General features: G+C 44.7%; 1 protein-coding gene across 6 annotated transcripts in view; it reads right to left on the bottom strand.

Moving 5' to 3' along the window:
• Nucleotides 1-275: 275 nt before the first annotated feature.
• The window catches only part of NCALD (neurocalcin delta), a 366,103-nt gene continuing 343,557 nt past the window's right edge, over nucleotides 276-22,821 (bottom strand). For 5 of the 6 annotated variants that reach the window (XM_016147541.2, XM_016147543.2, XM_016147545.2 and 2 more), the window contains 3 exons: nucleotides 19,196-19,592; nucleotides 5,762-5,867; nucleotides 2,145-2,931 (listed from right to left, as the gene is read on the bottom strand). In XM_016147541.2, coding sequence (XP_016003027.1) covers nucleotides 2,834-2,931; nucleotides 5,762-5,867; nucleotides 19,196-19,573 — 582 coding nt within the window. In that variant the 5' untranslated portion in view covers nucleotides 19,574-19,592 and the 3' untranslated portion in view covers nucleotides 2,145-2,833. Of the gene's footprint in view, nucleotides 2,932-5,761; nucleotides 5,868-19,195; nucleotides 19,593-22,821 lie in introns of those variants that run through there. The other variant, XM_036232906.1, reaches the window with a different exon arrangement.

Below are 22,821 nucleotides of genomic sequence, written 5' to 3' on the forward strand. Positions count from 1 at the left end.
GCACAGAGTCAGCTGGAGCAGCCATTTAGGCGTAGAAACCTCACATCCCAGGCAATCGTACTAAATAATCAACATGCTTGACTGCCAAGCTATAGTGACACAATGTCAAATGATATGCAGGCCACTCCATATGATTGGATTTATAAGTATAGATATTGTTAAATTCTATTTTGGGAAGTGCCCCTGGGGCAGATGGATGGGTGGGACAGCACCCTCAGCATCCCTTCCCCATCCCCTAAACAAGGGTAAGAACAGTCAACCGCTCTGTCTCATCCTTCAAGTTGTAAGCCACTTTATTCCAATCCCTTGAACATCACAGGCTGGTTTGATTTCAGACAGAACAGACTCCATTACAGAGGTCCCTCGACACAACGAAGACAATGAACAGCCCAGCACAGGAGTGACATAAACCTTTAGGCATCCAGCCTTCTGGGTGCTGCATAGCCCCTTGGCCAAATTTGAGTGCATTGGATTAGACACACAAAGACCTTCCCAAGAACGAGGAGAAAAAGCAAAACAACCCTGGAGAAAATACAGACAGGGTCAACAGCAGGCCAGGACCAGGGCGACTTCCGTACACCTGTGCGTTGGTGTTTACTCGCCATGCGTCTGGCTCTGTTTTCTTTCCTAAACAGCCGAAGACCCTCTTCTCTTTTTCTCACTCCCCCTCTAGGATCTGGGGGAGGAGTAAGCCTGGCTCTCCAAGGTGTCATGGCCTCGGGCAGAGCCCAGGTGGGTTTCCCAAACATTGTGACACCACTATCTAAGGAGAACTAAAAGGAGGAATTAGGTCTTCAGTCAAGAGCAGGAAAAAGCGGGATTCACCTGAACACTGTCCATGGAGGCACTGGGTCCCCTCACCTATTCTGCACTCCACGTCTTAGGTTAATTCCTTGTTTTTTGAAAACCAGATTTTACCACTTGGCCCATGGAGGAACTTGGCAAGTCTCAAGATAAAACCACTATGAGAAACACACTTGGAGGAAGATTAAGATTATTTTACCATGTTCAGCTCTTGAAATGTCACCCTGCAAAGTTGGTCCACTTTGGTCAACACCACAACTTTGGGTTTTTGCTACTCATTAAAATGAACGTAAGGAAGACCCAGGAATCTAGAGATTAGAATGAGCTCAACATCATCTTTCTCGTGGTTACATCGTCCATCTCTCCGTGGCTCTTGGTCTGCAGGAAGCGGTGTGGAAGCAGCAGAACCAGTGGGGACCTCTCTGCCCTCTCTTGGGGAAGGCTCTTCCCATCTACATCCTTGAGCGTTTGGGGTTCCTCACGCCTACTGCTTATAAAAATATGATTTCCTTATAAACTTTTAATTCAATTTAGGGTGTATGTGGTCACCAGACTGAATGGCAACTCAGATTTGGGTCATCACTTCTGGAAATAGAAGTCAACATTCAAAGAACACCGTGATGGAAAACACTTCTGACACCCCATAGCGGGCCTCGGAAATCACAGACGCACTTGCCCAAGCCTTCTTCATGACGAATCAGATGATTGCTCCACCTCTGACTCTGCAGGGCCACTTGGGGCATGGAAAGTCAAGAGCCCAAATATGACTCCCTAACAATTCCTGCGGGTTAAACCACTGGGGAGTCCTGAGCATTTCAGCATTTTTTTTTTTTTTTTTGGTGGTGGGGAGGGTGTCCACAGAATATTGATCTGCTCAGAACAGCACCACACCTCCAATGTAACACTACCGACGAGCTGCTGGGCTGTGCGGGCAAATCATCGCTTCACATCTCTCACAAATATCCACTTCCTGGTGCCCCAGGTGATGTGTCTCACATAAACCTGCCCTGATTCCATTCTCCAGGCACTGACTGCTACTCTGGAAAAACATTCAAAATTAAGTTCGGGCCCTAGTCATAATTACTTTGTACTTTTCTGGAATATATAAAATATACTTGTTGATTGGTGCATTTGTGCAAAGACAGATATGACTTTAAAACAAGACATAAACATTCATTATAGTTGGCTTACTTCACAATAAGCTACTAGAAACAGTCTTCTGTAATAAGATTGGATTAGTGCTCACTAAACATGCATTTTATTTAAACAAGGCAAAACACTTAATTTGGTCTGCAATACCCAATATTTTATATACAGCACTTTTTTTTTCTTTTCTTTTCTTTTTTTTAATCACAAGAGGCAACAAGATGGGTCTGGTCTTGAAATATAAGTTACCATTTGTGTTTAATTTTCAAAAAAACTCATCTTAGCTCCATTAGTGTAAACCTCTGAAAAAAACAGCTGAACCGTCTTTTCCGTCTCCACTATTGATTTGCCTTGAAATGTTCACAGCTTAGAAACTACAGCCTGTTGGGGAAGAGAGTGCAGTGGGCCTGCAAGGGGAATTCCCCGCATCCTGTTAATAGCCTGGCCTTCGGGGATCCCGAATTCGGTGCCATCATTCCCAGGGCACGTCTGACAGCAGACCCAGGGGGAGTTTCATCGTTTCAAACAAGCCCCTCGGAGCTTGCAATAGAATCACTGCACTGGATTGGTTTTCATTTTCCTGCCTCCCCGAGTCTTCGGTTTTGAAACAGAGACATTAGAATCAAGAGAAAATAATAATAATAACGATCAAAAATCATCAGAACAACGAACACCACGAAGTCTGTGCACGACAGCACTGTCCATGCTCTGGGCATTCCCACGAAGTGTCCACGACAAGAGAAGCTGAAGGCGTCACGGAGGAAGGTGCATCTGACCGCACAGGGAACAGCATCACCGTCAATATTGTTTGGCAAAAAAGGAAATGTTAAAAAGAAAAACCAAAGGGGGACACAAGCAGCTCTATGATTCGTGGCATACAGGCTCAGAACTGGCCGGCGCTGCTGGGGTCACACTGCAGGAGGCGCACTATGGACGGGTCGCTCTTGGCCCCTCGGATGAACTCTTCCAGCGACAGTTTTCCTAGAAGGCAAGAGGGTGGGTGAGCAGCGGCCGGTGACAGCTACATGAACTTACACTCTTCCTATGGCCTCCCGGCAGCAGCCACAGCTCCCTTTGTCCCCAAGGTCCCATACCTGCAGTGATGCTCACTCTGTCCTTCTGATGTGAGTGAGACTCGTGACTCAGGGTCTAGTTCACCTGGCACGGCTACTGCTCCCTGAGAGCCCACTACGCGCCCACCTGGCATGGTGCTGGGTGGCCCTGACATGACCCCTGCCCTTCTGGCCCTTCCAGATGCAGGTGCCCTGGAGGGACTCACTCAGTATTTGTGGAACGAATGGCCCCGAGCCTTGATGAGACTGAGCCGGATGTTCCCAGCAAAGGGGCAGTTCCCATGGTGTCACTGGGAGCCACTGAACAGATATTTGGGGGAGGACCCCTTCTTTTGGACAGCAGGTGAGGACCACTGCGCCTTCAACTGAAGGAAGGAGAATAAAGTGGAATGTTCGGGAGGCGGAGGGATGTCCTAGTGGACCCCTTGAGTCATCAGGGCACTTTCCTCCTACTCTGACAGGCTGGCAGAGGGCGCCTGGGCCCCCTGGGATTGCCTCTTACCCGATGTTCTTTCCCTTCCTGAGTGAGCCGGAGCAGGCACGGAATTCCCTTCCTGAAACTCCCTCTGTCAAATTATCGGGGTGAGGGGCGCCTCCCCACCATTCCTGCTGCTTCCAGAAGGGCCTCTCCTACCGGGGAGCTGCTAGGTCTTCCTGCTCAGCTTCGCTCTCTTCTGTCTCTCGGCAGGAGCTGCCTGAGAGAGGACCTGCACCCTCTGTCTACTCAAAATCGGTGCCACACCTGCCCTGCTCCCTGCTGCTGTGGGTTTTGTCCCCATGTTCTCAGGCCATCACACTGAGCTGTGCCCTTCAAGTTCCATCCTCCAGCCTCCATTATTGCTCTTTATTTCTCAACATATTCCGGTTCTGGGCAGGAGGGGTGCTATCTACTAGAGCCCTCACCGTCTACTCGCAGACTCCAAAAAATATGCCTTCCCCTTAGCCACAGCCCCCTCCCCATGACCTAGTTCTCGGTTAACCAAATCCATCTTATCTACATGAACAAGCAAGGCAGAATTTGTTTATTTATTTTGAATTTGTAGAGCAGGCCATGTCTAATATTTGTGTCCTGGTCATTTTTTATGAGCTACGCCTAGCCTCGGGCAGGGGTTAAAACGGTGATGATTTCCTCAGGTTTGAAGGCTGGCATGAGGAAAAGGAGACAGGAGCAGTCAAATGATCTCCCAAAGGTGGCTCTGGAACGCTAAGTCAGAAGTGGCAGGGCAAACCCTACATTCAACATATGCATCTGGCTCCCTCGGGTTAACTCCCATGTGCTTCAGAGCTGGGCCTGGGCTAACTTGCCTGCAGGCCCACACTCTTCAAGTCAGCAGCCAGGGGTTCAAGCACAGAGTTTCTACCCAGAGGACTCTAATGGCAGGAGACTCTAGGTGAGGCCTCTGCTCCAGGCAGGGGTGCCAGTTTCAGCCTTGGGGTCCAGAAGCAGAGTGCCGAACTGTCACACCATCTCCTGGGGCTCTGTGGTCCCACTGTGAGCTCCAGTGGAGAGACCCTCACTTCTCGTCTACAATCAGCACGCAGTGAGGATTTCGTCGTGCAGTGTCTGGATCTTCTCCCATCCTTTAGCCCTATTCTAAAGCTGGGCCTAGGGCCGGCCAGGAACCCACCTGTGCTCCCTGGAGCCCGAGCAAAACAAACAGTTAAACATCAGCAAGTCCATTAACTATTACAATAATCCAGTGTTTGTTAATCTTTGCAAAACGATCAAACTATTTGCTTTGAATCAAGGTGCCTAACGGAAAACAACAGAATGTAGGGCACCTTTGTGGAGGAAACGAAGTAAACAGACTGGCCCGAACTCTTCAAACCCAGATCCTCAGGCAGTGGGAACCGGAGAGTGTGGGGTTAGAAAGAGAGACTTGCTCTACTACACAGCCTTCTGTCAGTCTGTCCGTCAGCTCACCACTGACAATTGGTGGGGATGCCCAGCCAGCTGGTAAAACCGCGAGAGCTACAGATGACTCCGGGCTTATTAGGGCCCAGGCTCTGGGCTTGGCACTTTCAACACAGATGTTACATCTAAATAGATTTGGCAAATAACTCAGTTAATTTTGAATTTCAAATAAATGACAAATAATATTTTTATATAAATATGTCCCAAATATTGCGTAGGGTATATTTATATGAAAAAAATCGCCTGTCGTTTATCCAAAATTCAAAGTTGATCGGTCCTCCTATATTCTATCCTGCAACCCAACATCTAAAATCTTCTGCTCCTGCATTTGATAGGTAACCTTCCTTTTCACTTTGGTTTGCTAGGCATCCCCTTGTTGGGTATGAATTGGGAGCAGCACCCTCAGGGTAGAACCTGCGGGCCTCCTCACGCCCCTCCCAGCCCCACCGCCCCCACACTGCGGGAGCCTACTGGGCGCCTGGAAACAACACCTTGGAGCATGCGCAGGAGAGCCCACTAAACCCCAGGCAGGCTGAGTGGGCGCTGCTAGGGGCTGGGTGGAATGACGCCAAGCTCATTCCCGCTTTCGGATTAACTAGTCTGCAGGGACCCAGCCGGCTATGGTCCGGGCCTGTCCCACCCTGGTCACATTTAGTCTTGCACCACCAGAGAGAGCCTGCAGGATGGGCCACTTTCACAAAGGGCCGTGAGCCAAGTCCTTGTGGCCAATACCTTGTTGTCGAGTGGCATTTCCTGCCTGGACACCCCCAGCCCCTCCAGCAGCCCCCACTCTGAGCAAAGCAAGGCAGCCGCCGCCTCCTACCATCTCTATTGGTGTCCATCTGGCGGAAGATCTTTTCTGTTCTTTTCTCTGGGGTTGACTCATCTTCAGGCATTTTCATTACGGAGGAAACCATCTTATAGATTGCCTGGGGACAAAAGCGACACAGCGGGAAGACAGAAACATGGTTTGGTTTGGTACACAATAGCCATATCCTTAAACCTCCAAAATATGGGGGTGAAGGAATGTCCCCCGTTCATTCAGGGAGCTAGCTGTCCCTGCTGACCCGCTGTTGCAGAAAACAGATGCGCCGTCACTGCAGGGAGACGGCAGGCCCGCGGAGCTTGCTCCCGCACTGAGAGCCTCCAGGAGTGACAGCTGGCAGGAAGACCCCCGAAGGCCCTGCGCGCCGAACTTTAATGTGCATATGGATCCCCGGGAATGTTATGAAAATGCAGAATCTGATTGCCGGCTGGGTCGTGGGGTGAGGGGGGCTGAGATTCTGCGTTGATAACAAGCTCTGTGTGATGCTGATGCTGCTGTTCTGAGGACCCCACTTCTAGGTGAAAGCTAGAGACAGCATTCCTCAGGCCGGAGGGGCAGCTAGGTCCCTAAGGATGACAAACACCCAGCGGTCTGCAAGGTGTGTGTCCTAGTCTTCTCCCAGGCAGGCATTACCAATCAGCCAATGCTCTCCCCCCTTTTGTGTGACAATTGTCTCACATGTCTTCTCGGCTCATCCCAAATATCCCTAAGATGGTAGCAATGTGCAAACCCAAGTTCTAGATTAAATAATTACTCAATCTCCGCCTTGAGATAAACGGGGTACACCTGAAACCTGATGAGCAGAAGAGGGTTCTGCTGAAAGTTGGAAGCAGCACTGAAACCATCTCCCATGTGGACCCCATCCCCACTCCCTGGTACTCAGTCAGGCCTCAGTTGTCAAATGCAGTTTTTATGTGGGAAAAAGAATGTTAAGTCATTGTTTTCATCTCCGGACTATGACTTTGCTAATCAAATTCGTTTGGGAACTAAAGCTTGGGAAGGAGCTTTAGAAAATGTAGATTTTGCCAGTGGTTGGGCAGAACAATCTGGAAAGTTTTGGAGCTGCGCGTGCAGTGGCATAGTGGAGAGGGGAGAGAAGGGAAGGCCGCCGACGGAGCTGGCCTCTGAATGGGAACTGCGGGAGGAAAACATGCCGAAGGCTGCGCTCCTCTGCTTTCCAGCCTTGTTTAGGATCAACGAGCCTCGAGTCCCTAAAGTGTTCTGGAGAAAGGGTGATAAACATTCAAATTCCAGTGACAAATAAGAATGAGAAATGGGGTCACCCAGTGTGCTGACCCTTGGGCTGATCCCACCCGGTAGGGACCCCTCAGGCCAGGCTCCCTGAGTTTGTCTTGAACCCATCCAAAGCTCTCGCTGCACTCCCAAGCAGCCTCCACAATGATTCCATCTGGGAGGAAGGTCAAGCTCACAGCTGTGGCGCTGTCTGGGATTATGGATGTCATTGGGATAAACTTGGCCACAGTCAGTTTTCCCAAGAAACGTTCACCAAAGTGTGCTCTAGAGGCAAGAGGTGAGCCATACTCTGTCTTCCTCTGGGACCCCTACTTGCTGGCGCCTCCAGCCCAGCTCTAATGCCATCTGTGCTGCGGTTAAAGTGCCAAGCTGCTGGGGATACCCGATTCCTTGGAGGAACTAGAAAGGACATAGAGCGAGAGCTATTTTTACAAATGAGAGAAAGAGGTGCTGAGATTTTATAGGGCAGGTGAATATTTAGTAAAAGGAGCAGAAAGCAAGAGTGTCCATACCAGCGATGTCCTCAGGCCCAATACCCTCTCCTCGGCTTTCTTTTCTCCCACATGGAAACTTTTCTGTAACTCTTGACCAGAGAATCAGTGACACCAACTGATGAACACACACACACACACACACACACACACACACACACACACACACGCCCCTCTCACAGGAATTTCAAACTTACACAGTCTAAATATTTTGTGAATTCCCAAACCCAGGAATCTCAAGACAACAATAACAAAAATAGTATCTAGAAATCAGCATCCCACTAGGTCATGTAAGTATGACCACTTCAAAGGGTGAAGAGCCGCCACGTTTCAGGAGCTGTAGAAACCATATGGAGGAGCACTGATGGGCAGACCGTAAGTTTACTTTTTGCCAGAAGTCTCAGGGATGCTGTGTAACTACATATCATCAACCCTCTTTGGGGCTGGTTTGTTCCTTCCCTGAGTCTGTTCCAGCCTCAGGAAGGTCATCTCACTTGGTAGTTCCAGGTGCCACCTGCTTTGTGCCTAGGACTGGCCAACTCAGATGCTTTGCAAAGGTCGTCGAGAACCTGGTCACCTGTACGGCGCACACTTTGGTTTCTGGGACTAGCAGCTTTGTTTACACTCTTCTCTGAGCCGAGTGCTCACTAACCCCTCTCCCCTCTCCTTGAAATCCCGTCCATTAAGGGCACATTTCCCTCCCGCAGGAAGCCGTCCATGGTCTGCCTTCCTCCTGCTGCTGGGTCATCTCCCGTCCTCTGTGCCAGCCAACGGCTCCATCTAAACCTCTGCTGCGTCATTTCGTTCCACTCGCCCTGCGTTGTAGCCACCCGGGACACTCTCCTTTCAGATGTGAGGGCAACGGTGGGCTCTGGCTATTCACTGAACCCCCGATGGTTCCTACACAGGTTTTGCGCAGGCTCAGGCTCACCGAGTTCAGAGGACGCACGAAGGCATAACTGTTCCCCACCCCGTCGCCTTCTTCATGCTCTTCCTCCTCTCTCAATTTTCTTCTATCCTGCTTCTGTTATGAAGTTTCCCCTTTATCTTTGTATAATTTTTTTCTCGTGGTCCCATCCTCTTATTTTTCTTCTCCCTTTCTTCATATAATTAAACATATTCACGTGAAACCCCTTAAAGGTCCTGAGTCTGTGTAAAGTGATGGGCTCTCGCCTTAGAAAGCGAACTAACGTGCTCATGGATACACACTTGTCACTGCAGACAGCTTCAGGGGCTGTGGATTCAGGAGACCACCCACGAATCCAGGTCAATAAAATCCACGCTCTTCGCTTACTGTCTCCCCCATGCTCACTCACGCATCCATTCACTCCGTCATGCACTAAATATTTATTGATCAGCTACTGTACAGTTGATCACAAGCCTTATTTTCTACCTAACCTTCGCCCTCATGGGGTTTACTATTAAATAAGGCGGGCCAACATTATTAAAATAATCAAAAAGAAAATAAATGTAAAACCTTTGTCGAGAACAGTGCTACAAAGGGAAATGCATGGTCTTACAAGATGACGTAATGGGGAAGTCGGGCTTGTCAAGAAGATTAGGGATGTGAGAGTCACTACGCTGACGCGTGATGACTGAGCAAAGAGATGAAGAAAGCATAGAGCCTAAAGAGGTGAAGGACAGAGGGAAACATATGTCTAGAGAGCTGAGGTGAGAGGCATGGTAAGAAGACCAACGGAGCGGGCAGGGGAGTGTAGCATAAGATATGCCCCTAGAGCAGACCACCGAGGCCTCACAAACCACCTTCAGGTACTTATGTTTCTCCAAGGAGCAACAAAGAGATGAAACTGATAATCAATTTGATTTTCTTATCTACATCTATTTCCCAAAACTACCTCTATTTCCATATTTGCAGGCAATGGTCTTTAGAGAATTAAAAAATAATTATCCACAATTTATTTAACAATTATTTATTGAGTGTCTACTCTGTGCTAGGTGATGGGGATTCGATTATCAACGAGGCCGATGTGACCTTTTTTATGTTATACCTCACCAATCCTCTGGCAGAGGGCTTGGGAGACACCACACTGGAGACTAAAAGCACCCTGTTTTTTTTGAGTATTACTTAAATGGGTATAGCGAATCTAATAATGCTTAAATAATAGTTATACAATTCCTCATTTATTCTATGTCTAGGTCACATGGGTACAAGTAAAACCCACTAGTCTGGAATATTCTGTGTAACTCTTAGCCTCTAAGAGTTAAGGCTTATAAAATTATCATTTTGGGATTCTGATAGGAAGTCAACTGTGTAATAACCTAGAGAGTATTCCCTAATTCTCTTGTTGAACAAACGAATAAAAGACCAAGCAAACAAGTGGATTTGTATTAGAAAAAGAGGCTCTGACAATCAACAGGAAGTTTTTAAGAGTTTTAGTCTAGCCATGAGGAGAAAGGAGTAGAGTTGGGATAAGTAAATATAAACAAAACAAAAAAATGAAGAAAGTCAAGATGCCTATATATGAATATATTTGCAAATGGGACTTCTGGAAGGGGGCAAGAAGCACGAAGTCTGAGGACATTGTAGGGCTGAGGAGGGAGTGAGTGCACCTTGAAGAGGCTCAGGCTCACATTTTCAGAGGGTCTCGTAGCATTCAGATGAGATTTTTTTTTTTTTAAATGTGCCTCAACCCACAGATAAGGATTATACAAAACCAGGTCTATGACATGGGTGGTGCCAGAGCAGTGAGCAAAGAGCTGAGGTGATGAGTCCCAGGCGTCCCAGCAGAGAGTGAGTGGATGACAGCCTGGCACAACCACATTTAGAGGATTGTCTGTCCCTTCGCTCCCTTCCCACGGCATCGAGGTTAGAGCTGATTGCATTAGAACTTCAAAATCTAGGACTCCACAGCATAGGGAGAGAAAAGACCCAACTCCAGACAGCAATCTGAAACAAATCATGTCTTTTATTAGCTCTAATTCCACCCCCACCCCCCACCCCCCAATTTAATGGAATTAAACCATGAAGAGGCCAGGCCACTTCCCTACTTTATTTTTAGCAACATCAATGAGAGGCCCAGCAGGGACATCCTGTTTTTAATTAAACTTGAAGAGCCCTATTCTTGTCTCTGGGTAAACGCAGAACTATGGGACACTCAGGGGCCCGACTCTGTCTCTGCCCTATGTGGGCCACGTGGCTAGGGGACTTACCAGCTTCTGCATGGCCTACATTTTCCTTTCTTTTTTCCCTTTTGGAATGTTGGAAAGGAAGGACTCACATCCTAAACAATAAAATTTGTGGGATTAACTGAGGAGAGGCACAACTCCAAGAGTTACAGCTGAACCTTCTCTCTGAAGGAAAGCCGACTGACTCTTCTCTCCTAACGGGACACCCGAGGCCCTGCAACAACCAAGTGAGGCTGGAAGAGGTTAGGCAGTCCAGGGTTGTTCAGATTATAGATCAAGATCAGTATCCTGCTTAGAGATTATTTCACATCAGGAAATGAGGGTAAGGAGAGGCCGTGAGGATCTTTCTTGGAAACATGTTTAAAATGGAATGAATAGCTATGTATCTGGAATGGTTAAGTACTTCTTTATTTAGAGCTAGAAGGATATGTTAAATGAGCAACTTTCCTGATGTTGGACAAGGTGTTTAGGCACTTTCACAGGTAGGGAGAGGATAAGGGGAGAATAAGGGCCCTACCCCTTTCAGCCAAAGCAGCTCCACTCTTATATGAGGTTTCATGTAAGATATTACTTGAAAAAAACAAATTCATTATTCCCCCACCCCTACCTCCTCCCGAAAAGCTTTATCATTTTGTAAAAAGCCCTATTATTCATCTTGTAATCAAGTCAAAGATGGCTTGGCACCTCTCCACTATCTACCTTCATATCCAGGCAGTTGCCAGACCTATTAAATCTGCTTACTTAACATTTTTTAAATCTATTATTCCTCCTGCCACTATCTTATTTCAAGTCAGTGGTGGTACCCATCGTTTTTAGATATGGGCAATTGATAATTTTTTAATCTTATGTAAAGTGTTATTCAAAGGCAGCTTCAAACAGCCCCTTCCTAAGATTCCTTCTACTGTCCTCAACAGGCATTCTGGAGTTGTGTTATAGGTTTTCCCAGTTTGGTTGGCAATAATGCGTTTTTTTTTTTTTTTTTTTTTGGAATGCTGACTTTGAGGTACCAGTGCAACATCTTAGAGGAGATGCCCATTAATGGCTGGACATAGTAGAGGTGAAGATCTGGAAGTAATCTCTTTCTTCATACCTAAAATGAGGATAATAAGGTTGTTGTGAGGATTAAATGAGACAATGCTTGTGTACTAGGTTGACTCATGTCCTGAAAAAATTCGCCTCTACCCAAAACCTGCAAATGTGATCTTATTTGGAAATAGGGTCTCTGAAGGTATAATCAGGTTAAAATGAGCTATTAGATTAGGGAAGGCCTTAAACTTTCCAATAACTGGTGTCCTTATAAGAAGGAGGAAACTTAGACACAGATACACAGATACACAGAAAGAACGTCATGTGATGATGGAGGCAGAGATTGGAGTGATGCAGTTTCAAGCCAAAAATTGCCAAGGATGGTAAGCAACCATCAGAAGCTAGGAGCGAGGTGTGGAAATGGTGTCCTCCAGGAGTCGGGAGAAACCGACTTTGCCCACACTTTGCTTTTAGACTTCTGGCCTTCAGAACTGGGACAGAATAAATTCCTGTTGTTCTAGGCCACCCAGTTTGTGGTGATTTGATACCATGACCCTAGGACACTAACACAGAATGAAAAGCACTTATCACTATGCCTAGCCTGTAACAAGAAGCCCTGAGAAGATGAGACTTCCTGGAGGGAATGGAAAGGAAAAAGGCTGTGGCTGGAATTCTGCATGGGAATACCCATATGTAGGGAGCAGGAAAAGCAAGGGCTGTCTGCAGAGGAGACTGGGAGGGGACGGCCAGAGAGCGGTGCCTCCTGGGGAGTGGGCATCGCTCCTGCTGTCAGATGGCATACTCAACGCTAAAAGTTGAACTCTTAAACTATAGAGTGGCTTGTCATGGTAGGATTAATCCCTTAACAGGAATGGGGAAAACCAAATACAACCATCAAGCAAGTACCAGGTTACTCATTAGAGAAAGTCACTAGCCTAAGCTATTGCCTTAAAGAGTTTCCTCCAGGGAAGGGATTTAAGTTGCATTTCAGAGTAACCCCTGTGGTCTGTATTCATGATTGAGAAGTAGGTGAGAGTTTGGATCTGAATTCCCAGAGTCCACATCAAGATGGCCTAGAAGCTCTCCGCCTACCACACATGCACACACTTTTTTTTTTTTTCTCAGAAGAGCACAGTGTTTTAGGTCTCTAAGGATTATTATTAAAAGTGATACGGTGTCTATGACATCAATTTAGAAAGACCATTGGGAGAAAAAAATGCAAGTGCTACTCAGGAAGTGGTTCTAAAAAGAATGTATGAAACTCTCTCTGGACCTTTCTTTGGTCCTCTGTGGCACAAATATTCACAAGCTGGTTGCCTGAGATGGTCACAGTTGGTGCTTTTGCGACCAGGTGGGATTAATCTGTGGATTTGTTTGGTCCTCCTGGAGGGCACGGCCATCGCCATCACCTCCCTTCCTCCTCATCCAGTTGCTGTAGAGATGTATGTATGCCTTACTCATCACATGAGTGAATCAGAAAACACATTTTCCCCATATTGCCAAAAGAAACAAAAATGACATCTGTGATGGGCTGCCAGTCAACGCCCAACCTCCTGCCTTTTCACACAGAAAAGGTGTGAAGAGGTAAACAAAAGGCATTTTGAAATTCACTCTGCCTTCACAAAAGGCGCCAAAAATCTGGAATCATATCTAGGCAGGAGAGTCTGATTCTAAGACAAAGATTATTTGAAAACCAAGTATTTTCAGAGCAATCATTAACATCCAGGTAATGAATATGCTAATTAGAAATTATTCCAACCTGGTCTTTAAAATAAATTCCTGAAGACTGCTATATATTCAGACTATATATACCATGCGGAAAGTCTCTAACTTGAACTTGAGAACAAATCCAGAGAGGTCGTCTCCAAACAGTCCCAATGTACAAAGTGCACCTGTGGGCTGAGGGCCACAGTTTGGATTTGGGGAACTCCTGGTGCTAACCACATTCTCTCCCGAAAGGTGCTCTTCCTTTTACTGAGTCCTGTGAGCATCAGAGCAGCCCAGAAGTTTGAGCTGGTGTTTGGTAGGCAAGAACAGCTGAAGAAGGCCGAGAACTCCTAAAGTTGCCTGTGTGAGAATGTCTCTTCCGTGAGGGTCCACCCACTGGGGGTTTAGTTGGGCTACCTCTCTTTTCTTTGTGAACATACATTTTATTACTTGGTAATTTAACTTAAAACTTAATGGAAGATTCTATCTATTGCCTTGATCTTTGAATGGGGAAAGAACCCTCTTTAATTGGCAGGGAGACATCCTGTCCCAGCTCTGGAAACTTCTATAGAATAACAGTCACCAACATTTATTGAATGACACCCCTGCCGGGCACTGTTCTGGATGCTGTACTTGTAATAACTATTTAACCCTTACAGTGCCCTTTGAGGCAGGTGCTATGATTAGTTCCAGTTCACAAATCATGAAAACAATGCACAGGAAGATGAAGCAACTTGCCCAAGGACGAGAAGGATAAGGGAGATTCAAAAAAGAGGGGGTCAAGGTGATTCTGACCAAGACGCCAACTCTCATGTACCAATTCTTCCCTTGGCTCCCTCTTTGTCTTCATTTTGGATAAGGATGATCAATCTTGTCTAATCCATAAGGAGAATGAATGCAAGGCAGTTTACATGCTCCCAACCACTGGAAGCTCTGTCATTACAAATTTGTTCTTTCAAGGGTCCCTGTTAACTTTCTGAGAACAAAAGTGGGAACAGTTTAACTCTATGTTCTTCCCATACTCGCTCCCTTGGAAGCGCTGTGGTCCTATTTTTGGATCCTTAAGTTCAGCCCTCCCTCACCCCCAAAATCCTGGAGAGTATCTAAGAATTCATGGCCCAAACGGCAATACCACTCATGTGCTCCTTGGCCCTTCCTCAAACATGCCTGAGTTGTGATGGTCGAGGGTGCTCAGACCTGCCTCCAGATGAGCTGAGTGACAGGGAACTGTGTAGGGCAGGAAGGAGCCCCTCCCTCTGTCAGCGCCAGGCTGACCCTACCGCTCGTCCCAGAGGCGAGGATCCACTGTAACACGGAAAAAGGTCAGAGTCATTATCTGGTTTGAGAACTCTGGCAGGCGGGTTTTGATGCCATAACAAAATATCGGGCCTAAATCATGTTCCTAAATTTGTCACTTAAAAAACAAACAAACAGATGAATGTGAAAATGTTCATTTAAGACTCTAAAAATAAATCTGCATATGCTTTTGCTCATTCATCCAGATGTTGACATAGCACAAAACTATTTTTTAAAAAAGAAACTTAAACATTTCAGCGCATGTGGTAGACTGAATAACGGTCCTCCCCAAAAAGTGTACATTCTAATCTCCGGAACCTGCGGATATACTTATGTAGTAAAAGGGACTTTGTGGATGTGATTAAGTTAAGGATCTTGAGGTGGAAGATTATTTGGGGTTATCTGGTGGTCCCAATGTAATGCAAGGAGCTTTATGAGTGTAAGAAACGGAACGAGATACCCAGAGGAATGGCAGCATGAGAAGGACTTGATCAACCCTCTGTTGCTGGTTTCGAAGATAAATGGAAAGGGCCACAAGCCAAATAATATGCCAGAAATTAGGAAAAAACAAGGAGGCAGACTTTTCCCTAAAACTTCCAAAAGGAACACACTTGCAGACACCTTGATTTTAGCCCATGGAAACTGATTTCAGACCTCTGACCTTGGGAACTGTCAGATAATAACTTTGTGTTGCTTTAAGGAACTAAGTTTATGGTAATTTGTTCATTGCAGCACAGTGGAAACTCATACTGTGTATTTCAATATTACAGAGTCCACATCAGGGTGCTTCCTACCAGTGTTAGGAGGTACAAAAAAATTCCAACTTGTTGCCATAAACAATATTTTGTGGATACAAAAACTGAACTACAGGAAGCAACATCAGGGAAGAAAAACTAGAAAACGTATAGAGTTCTATACTTCATTCATTGTCAATCCTAATTATAAACTTGTTTGCACCCCAATCCCTTGACTAAGTTATTAATGTTTATAACTGAACATTTTGAACTTGCATTAAATAAATTTCTGAGTCTTGGAGTGACAGAGGTTCAGCCAAGAATTTATATATTGACACTTGTAACCAAGCTGCAGGTTTTACTCACAAAATAGAATTTTAATTTGTGTGTGATTCTGCTGATCCACAGCTTGCCTCCATCTGCACAAAGCAGAAATCTAAGGTACAGTGACTCCTCTGAAGTAAATGTAGCACTGCAAATGCAGGATCTTCTAAATGCTGCAGACCGGCTAGAACCAAAAAAGAGAATCCCCATGAAGACACACAGTTTCTTGGGACAGTGACAAGGCCTAGAGTGTGGGCTTTCAAAGGGGGGCCAAGAGGATAAAATATAGAAAGGGAAGTTTGATAGTAACCTACAGCAAATTCCAGTTCATCCAGAATCACTGAAAACGGGGGATTAACATAAGAATGAGGCATTGGTTCGCAAAGTAGCAGAATAGAATAGCATAGCCTTTAATAGGAAAATGGTTCTAAATGTAATCTAATCTCATTGGTGATTTGGAAGTCTCCTCGGGATGCTGCAATATTTCCTTTCTACCACTATGCATATTAATCAGCAGGGTGTGATATTGTAGAAAACAGTTTGGGAAATTAAAGCCTTCCATTTTCAGGCTTCTTAAAAACCCTGAGTATATGAGCATTTATTAAGGACTCAGTGTCATTCCAGATATGTGTGTCTGGAAATGTACTGTCAGCCCGTGAGTGGACCGAGGTACTTTACAGAGAAGAAAATGCCTTGTTAGGTTATTGCTTTTTCAATTTCATGATCGCTTTTTATATTCCACATCGAACATGGAAGAAGTCAGCAAGGGCTCAGCAACTGCTTACTGGCACCTTCTGCACATTCGTTGCCATGTTCCCACTCTCCCTTGCAAACTGGATTCCATAGCTCAGGGAGAGAGTCTATTCTCCCTACGCTATTGATTCCCAGGGCCAGCCATTTTGTAGATGTCTCACTCTGGGTGCAGAATGAATGCAGGAATGGTGTGCTTTCTATTAGCCATGTGGTCTGCAGGGTTCTCCCTGCGCGGGGATCAACATCTTCAGTCCTGGCCACCAAACCACAGACCAGGGGCAGCCAGGAGGGCTGTGCAAAAATGGTAAACAGGGCATAACACAATGGCTGACAGGGATTCTTCTTAGATCTTAATCAGAAAGCAATTCTTTCCAAAAAGAGAACATGCTCATTCCCATCATGCAGTGAGTCAGAGAACACAGGGCAGAGCATGGCACTCCCAGATAAAAAGGAAAGACAAAATGGAGCTATTAAAACTATTCACCTTTTAAATTTAAATTTTGTCTAATGAGCAGAGATTTAGAAAAATTGTAAACGTGCAATGATATGGTGTACACTTTACTCACTTCAGGAGGACATTTGGAAAAACAGTTTGGTAGAGCATACCAAGGGCCATAGAAACAAGTGCCTGTTCCCTTTGGCCTAGTAATTGCACTTCTGGGAATTTGAGTCTAAGGGAATAATCCTAAATATAGCAAAAGCTGCATGCACAAGAATTATTTATTTGTCATTTTATTTTTAAAAGTTACAATAGTATGTAAAGTAATGAAAACTGGAAACAACCTATCCAACAATAAGTAAAAATTAAGTAAATTAAAGTGTATGACTATTATGCAGCCATTAAAATATCTTTGTTAAGTTTTTATAACATGAGAAATGCTTGTGTTATTACATTAAGTGAAAAGGGCAAGATACAAAATTAAATGCATGGAAATAGGACCAGGAGGATATATTAGAAAATTATTAGCAGTGATTCTGTGGATGGAGTAGGGTTATGGAGAATTTTTCTTTTTTTCTTTTAGGTTTTTCTATACTGCCCCTATTTTTACAGTAGACATTACATTTTTCATACATTTATCCCTGCAGAGGAGAGGAATCCTTTCTTTGGTTTAAGATCCCTGTCTCTGAGGGATTAATTCGACACACATTCTTCAGGCAGTTAGTGCTCAGGGTGAAGGAAAAGCCGCTGGTGGCCCGAGCAGTAGGGAAAACCAGCTGGCAGATCTTGGAGATCCCTGACACAGGGAGGCCCCGGGGACTCCTGCTCCTGAATCCCTTCCCGGTTCACAGCTGTCACTCTAACTGTCTGTGAGGTTCCATCTCACCGGCCCAGGAGCAAACCCCAGGCCTCAACCGCAAGGCTCAGTAACAAGGCAGTCTTTTGGGTTCCAACCTTAGTTTCTGTAACTAGGCCTCCTTGGTTCCCTGAAAGCAAGTGCGCCTACACCTCCACCCTCATTCTTGCCAGCATCTGAGGGCGTTCTGCCTCCTCGTGTCACATCCACCTCCCAACCTTCCAAAGAACCCCCCACCCCACCTCCACCGCCCCCTGAACCCAGATGTCTCAGCATGAGTGTTGGCCTCGGTGATAAGCCCTTCAGGAAGCCAAATGCCCAGTCTTGGTTCTGCTCTCTGCTGCCAGATTCTTCCCTATCGTGCCCGGCTCGCCCGCCAAGACGGCGAGTGACCGCCGATTCTCCCTGGTGCCGCCCGCCCGCCTCGTCCTTCTGATCGCCTGCTGCTGAGGCTCCCCGGATCCTCTCCTGAACCATGTCTCAGGTTTTCAGGTTCATCTCTGGGTCCCGCGCCCTGCTAATTAAGTTGCCGTTGCCATGGCATAGCTCCTTTTGTCCCTTTCCCACCTTCCCCTTGTGGCCCACAAGGAAAACGTGGCCGATACATGGGTCCCTTCTTCTGTCACTTCAGGAAGCTCACTCTGGGTGCGTGATCTGGGGGAATAAAATGGAGTGCCTCCCACCGCAATGATAAAGGCTTCAACTGTACAATGCTTGTATCTCTGATGAAAAAGAACCTAGGGATCCCTCCCTTTATTCAAGAGTCTAATACAGTTGTAAATTAATGATGGCGATGATGATGAACTTCTCTAACGGCTGGTACTGCACTAAACATTGACCACGGAAAGTCACATGTAGTCTTAAAATCACCCCACAACATGGGTGGGCTCAGTCGGCAGTTCCATTTTTCAGATGAAGACAGTGAGGCTACTTAGGTCAACTAACTTGGTCAAAGTGACAGAGGCAGTGACTTAAAGAGGCAAAGTTTGAACCCAAGTCAGAGTTTAACCATTAAATACCACACCAGGAGATATGACCTCAAAGGCAGGTCATTGCAATGAGTGGATAGAGTGGCCATAGTGAATTTGACCATCTGTAGACTGCTTGTCCATCTGTAGGATGAAAGTCACCACAAAGCCCCAGGTGACTTAAGCCAGGCAAGAATGGAGGCCCAATGTTGCCAGATCTCCTGAGGTTTTAAGAGGTGCCAAGCAATCCACATTTTTATGTGCAATTTCCCTGTTTTATAATGTGTGTTCACCATTTTTAAAAACACGGGGTAGGCTGAATCAGTGCCCAGGTGGGCCACCAGTTTGCACCCTCTGCACTAAGCTATACTGTGCACCTTCCAGTTCTTACTTGCGACTCACACTCTTCTCTTTGGGAAGGGCATGGGCTACATACCTGCACAATCTCTAGCATTTCTGCCTTGCTGATGTAGCCATTTCCATCCAGATCATACATGCTGAAGGCCCATTTCAGCTTCTGCTCCAGCTTGCCCCTTGATGTCACACTCAGGGCTATGATGAATTCTCTAAAGTCTATTGTCCCATCTCCATTGGCATCGAAGGTGCGGAAGACATGCTCTGCAAATTTGGAAGCATCCCCATAAGGGAAAAAGTTCCCGTAAATTTTCTTAAATTCTTCCATTGACAAATGTCCACTGGGGCAGTCTCTCAAGAAGCCTTTATACCATTCCTGGATCTCATGCTCTGTAAAGTCTGTGCTTTCCAGCAAGTCTTGCATGACCTCTGGGCGCAGCTTGCTGTTCTGTTTCCCCATCTTGGCAGCAAGAATTCAGCTGTAGATAGAAAAGAATATATATAATTTTTAGACTTGTTCTTTAGAGGCACATTTCATAATTTGTGATTGCTCCTCTGGGAAAAAAGAAATAAACTCTATTTCAGTCTAACAACATTGTCTAAGTTTCCCAACATTGTGGTCAGCCAAACAAAATGATAGAAAGAGAGACAGGCCATATTTGCAGAGCAGAAATATCATTGACCATAAACTGATATTTCTTTTACATAGATCTAGACTGTAAACAAGAGATGCATAATGATGGAGAGAGAAAGTAGGAAGAATGTTAGAGAGAAAAGGAGAAAAAAAAATAAGAGAGAGAGAGAGAGAGAGAGAGAGAGAGAGAGAGAGAGAGAGAGAGAGAGAGTGTGTTACTTAGTTGTGTCTTATCTGTTTGCAAGTTGTCTGCCCTGGCATTAAAAACATGGGGTCTAACACCTAATCCAAGTATTAGAAGGGATAATTAAAGGACAAGAAGAGAGCGAGAAGGAAGCGATCACTTGCCATGTTTTATTACTAGAATATTTACTAATAAAGTGCTGCTTGGGTACCTTCTAAATGTTATAAACACAGACATGAGTAAGGAAAATAGAAACGAATACCATTAAATGCTACCAATCTAGGTCAGTTTTTTAAATTCACAAAGTCAAGTCACTGTTGACATTGGGTTTAGATGGGAAAGATGATGCTTCATAAACTTGTTTATATCTTATAAGTTACTTATGAAACAGGTCAAACTTTCTTTTTAAAAATACAAATAACTTTATATTTTCTTTTTCTAACAGTAGTACATGTCCATAGTTAAATAGTAAAACAAAATAGTGATATATTAAAAAAAAGGTCAGCATTACTTCAAATCTTAATACTTAGAGATAACCACTGCTAGTATTTTGATGTGCATCCTTCCAGATTTTTTGAATGTATATTATTTAAATGTACTATTATCATATGTTTTAATGCATTTACATTTAAAAAACCAAGAATATGTATCTTGTACCTTCTTGTTCTGTATTTTTAAACTTAATATAATGTTGAGAAGAAAGGAAATTTTTATTAGATGGAAAAATACCTGTAATTACCATCTTTCTATTCTTATAGCCTTTTGACACTTATCGGGCATCTTATACCAGACATGTTTCTGGTACTGTGGATGCAAAGCAAAGTGAGACATGTCCCCTCCTCTTTAAGGGACACCCAGTTGCATGTGGACAGGGGTGGTGGAGGTGGCAGGAAGGAGACAATACAATAAATTAAAAATGGATGTGGAGCAGTAAGAACACACAGAAAGGACACCCCAGCTGAAGGGGAGCAATCAGGTAAGCCTTCTTGGTGGAGGTGATGCCTGAGCTTAGTTCTTATTTCCAAAGTTTTATGATTTAAGTGTGGTCGAGATAAACCACTTATCATTAAGAGGTTCTGCATTTTTCTTTTATTGGGGAAAAAATCTGAAAGTAAGGCTTGGAAAATTATAGAATATATAAAAGACAAAATATCTCTATTTTAATCATGATTTTCCATTTCCTTTGTGATTTTACACTTGGTGTACTTATTTATTTATGTCCGTCTTCTTCCCACTGCATAGTTTACCCCGTGAGACACAGTCTCCATTGGCGTTAGGCTCCCTAGGACCTCCCACAAATAACATTTGGTGAGTTAATGAATGACAGATTAATAATTACAACATAAAAATGTGGAATAATCTTGGAAAGTGAGTCTTTCCATCACAAAGATGAGGCTCTGGTTTTCAGAATACTGTTCGACACACTAAAGCTGTCTGGTAGATAAGACCTGGTCTTGGGAACCCCCACCCCAAGTATTACTGAGATGTAATTGACATAAAACATTGTGTAAGTTTAAGGTGTACAACATAATGACTCCATATATATATATATATGTGTGTGTGTGTATATATATATATACATATATATATGTTTATGTGTGTGTGTGTGTATACACACACACACACACACACACACTGTGAAATGGTCACCACAATAAGTCTAGTTAACATTCATGCCCACACAGAGTTATAATTTTTTCCTTGTGATGAGAACTTTTAAAATCTACTCTCTTAACAACTTTCAAATACATAATACAGTTTTGTTAACTGTAGTCACCATGCTGTACATTATATCCCCCGAACTCATTTATCTTATACCTGGAAGTTTGTACCTTTTGACCACCTACACTTCTTTCCCTCACCTCCCACTCTTGGGGTCTCTTACATTAAGTTGCCTGAACATCTGTCTGTTGCCCTCACTAAAAATCAGTTCCTAGAGGGCAGCATTTGCATCTCACACTGCTCAGATTTCTTACTTCACCTCCACAGTTCAGGAAGCGACAAGCAATCCTTATCAGCTGCCAAGTGGATGGATTTTGTTTTCCAAGTTCTGCACTGGAGGCAGAGTTGGCTCTGCTCCCACCCTCAGGCAGGCTTCCCCGAGGGGCAGAGAGAACAGAGGTCCCTTCCTATTAGCAGGGCCACCAGCTGCAGGAAGGAACTTCCTTTCAGAGGTCCCTCTTTCTGTGGAATCAGGCAAACATTACATTATGCAAGAGCAAAATTAAACTACGACTCCAAACAGAATTTATAAATCGAACCTCTAGTAACTTTCACTCTCCTCTCGTGTTCCTTTTATTCTGGAGGGGAAAACAAGGAAAGTTAGAGAGGCTGGTTTTTATTAGAATTTTAAAACTGTCATTTAGTTGCTAAGTTGGCAATTTGCCAGAGGCAAGAATTCAGAAACATGAGGTAATACATAATACATGGGTTTATGGAACTCTGAAACATTGGATGGAATTTACAAATAATTTTGAGTTTTTCTTTCAGGGATTTCTAAGATATAGCTCTTCGGTGTGGTGTTCAATCAAATCACCGTTATTATACTTTTTTATTACACTCTGGCTCTGTGCAAATTACCACGTGCCTGTCCTTGGGGGGTGGAGTGGGGAGGGAGGAATGCCATTACAATATTTAAATTCACTCTCTTAAAGAATAATTTATTTCCCTAAATATATCAAACACTGTTTCTTCAAAACCAAACTTAAGTTTCTTCTCAATGTTTAAAAACTGTTTTCTCATGTATTAGCTGTTTTTGCACTAGAAACAAATTGCCTCAACATTTTGGCTAAGTCTCCCACTGAGACTGATCTGTGTGCAGCTATTTTTGGTAAACAGTAATTAAACCACATTTACGAATTCATTAGCACAGAAAGGCCATAACACAAAC

This window comes from Rousettus aegyptiacus, unplaced genomic scaffold, assembly GCF_014176215.1.
Source record: "Rousettus aegyptiacus isolate mRouAeg1 unplaced genomic scaffold, mRouAeg1.p scaffold_m13_p_15, whole genome shotgun sequence".
Classification (NCBI taxonomy): Eukaryota; Metazoa; Chordata; class Mammalia; order Chiroptera; family Pteropodidae; genus Rousettus; species Rousettus aegyptiacus.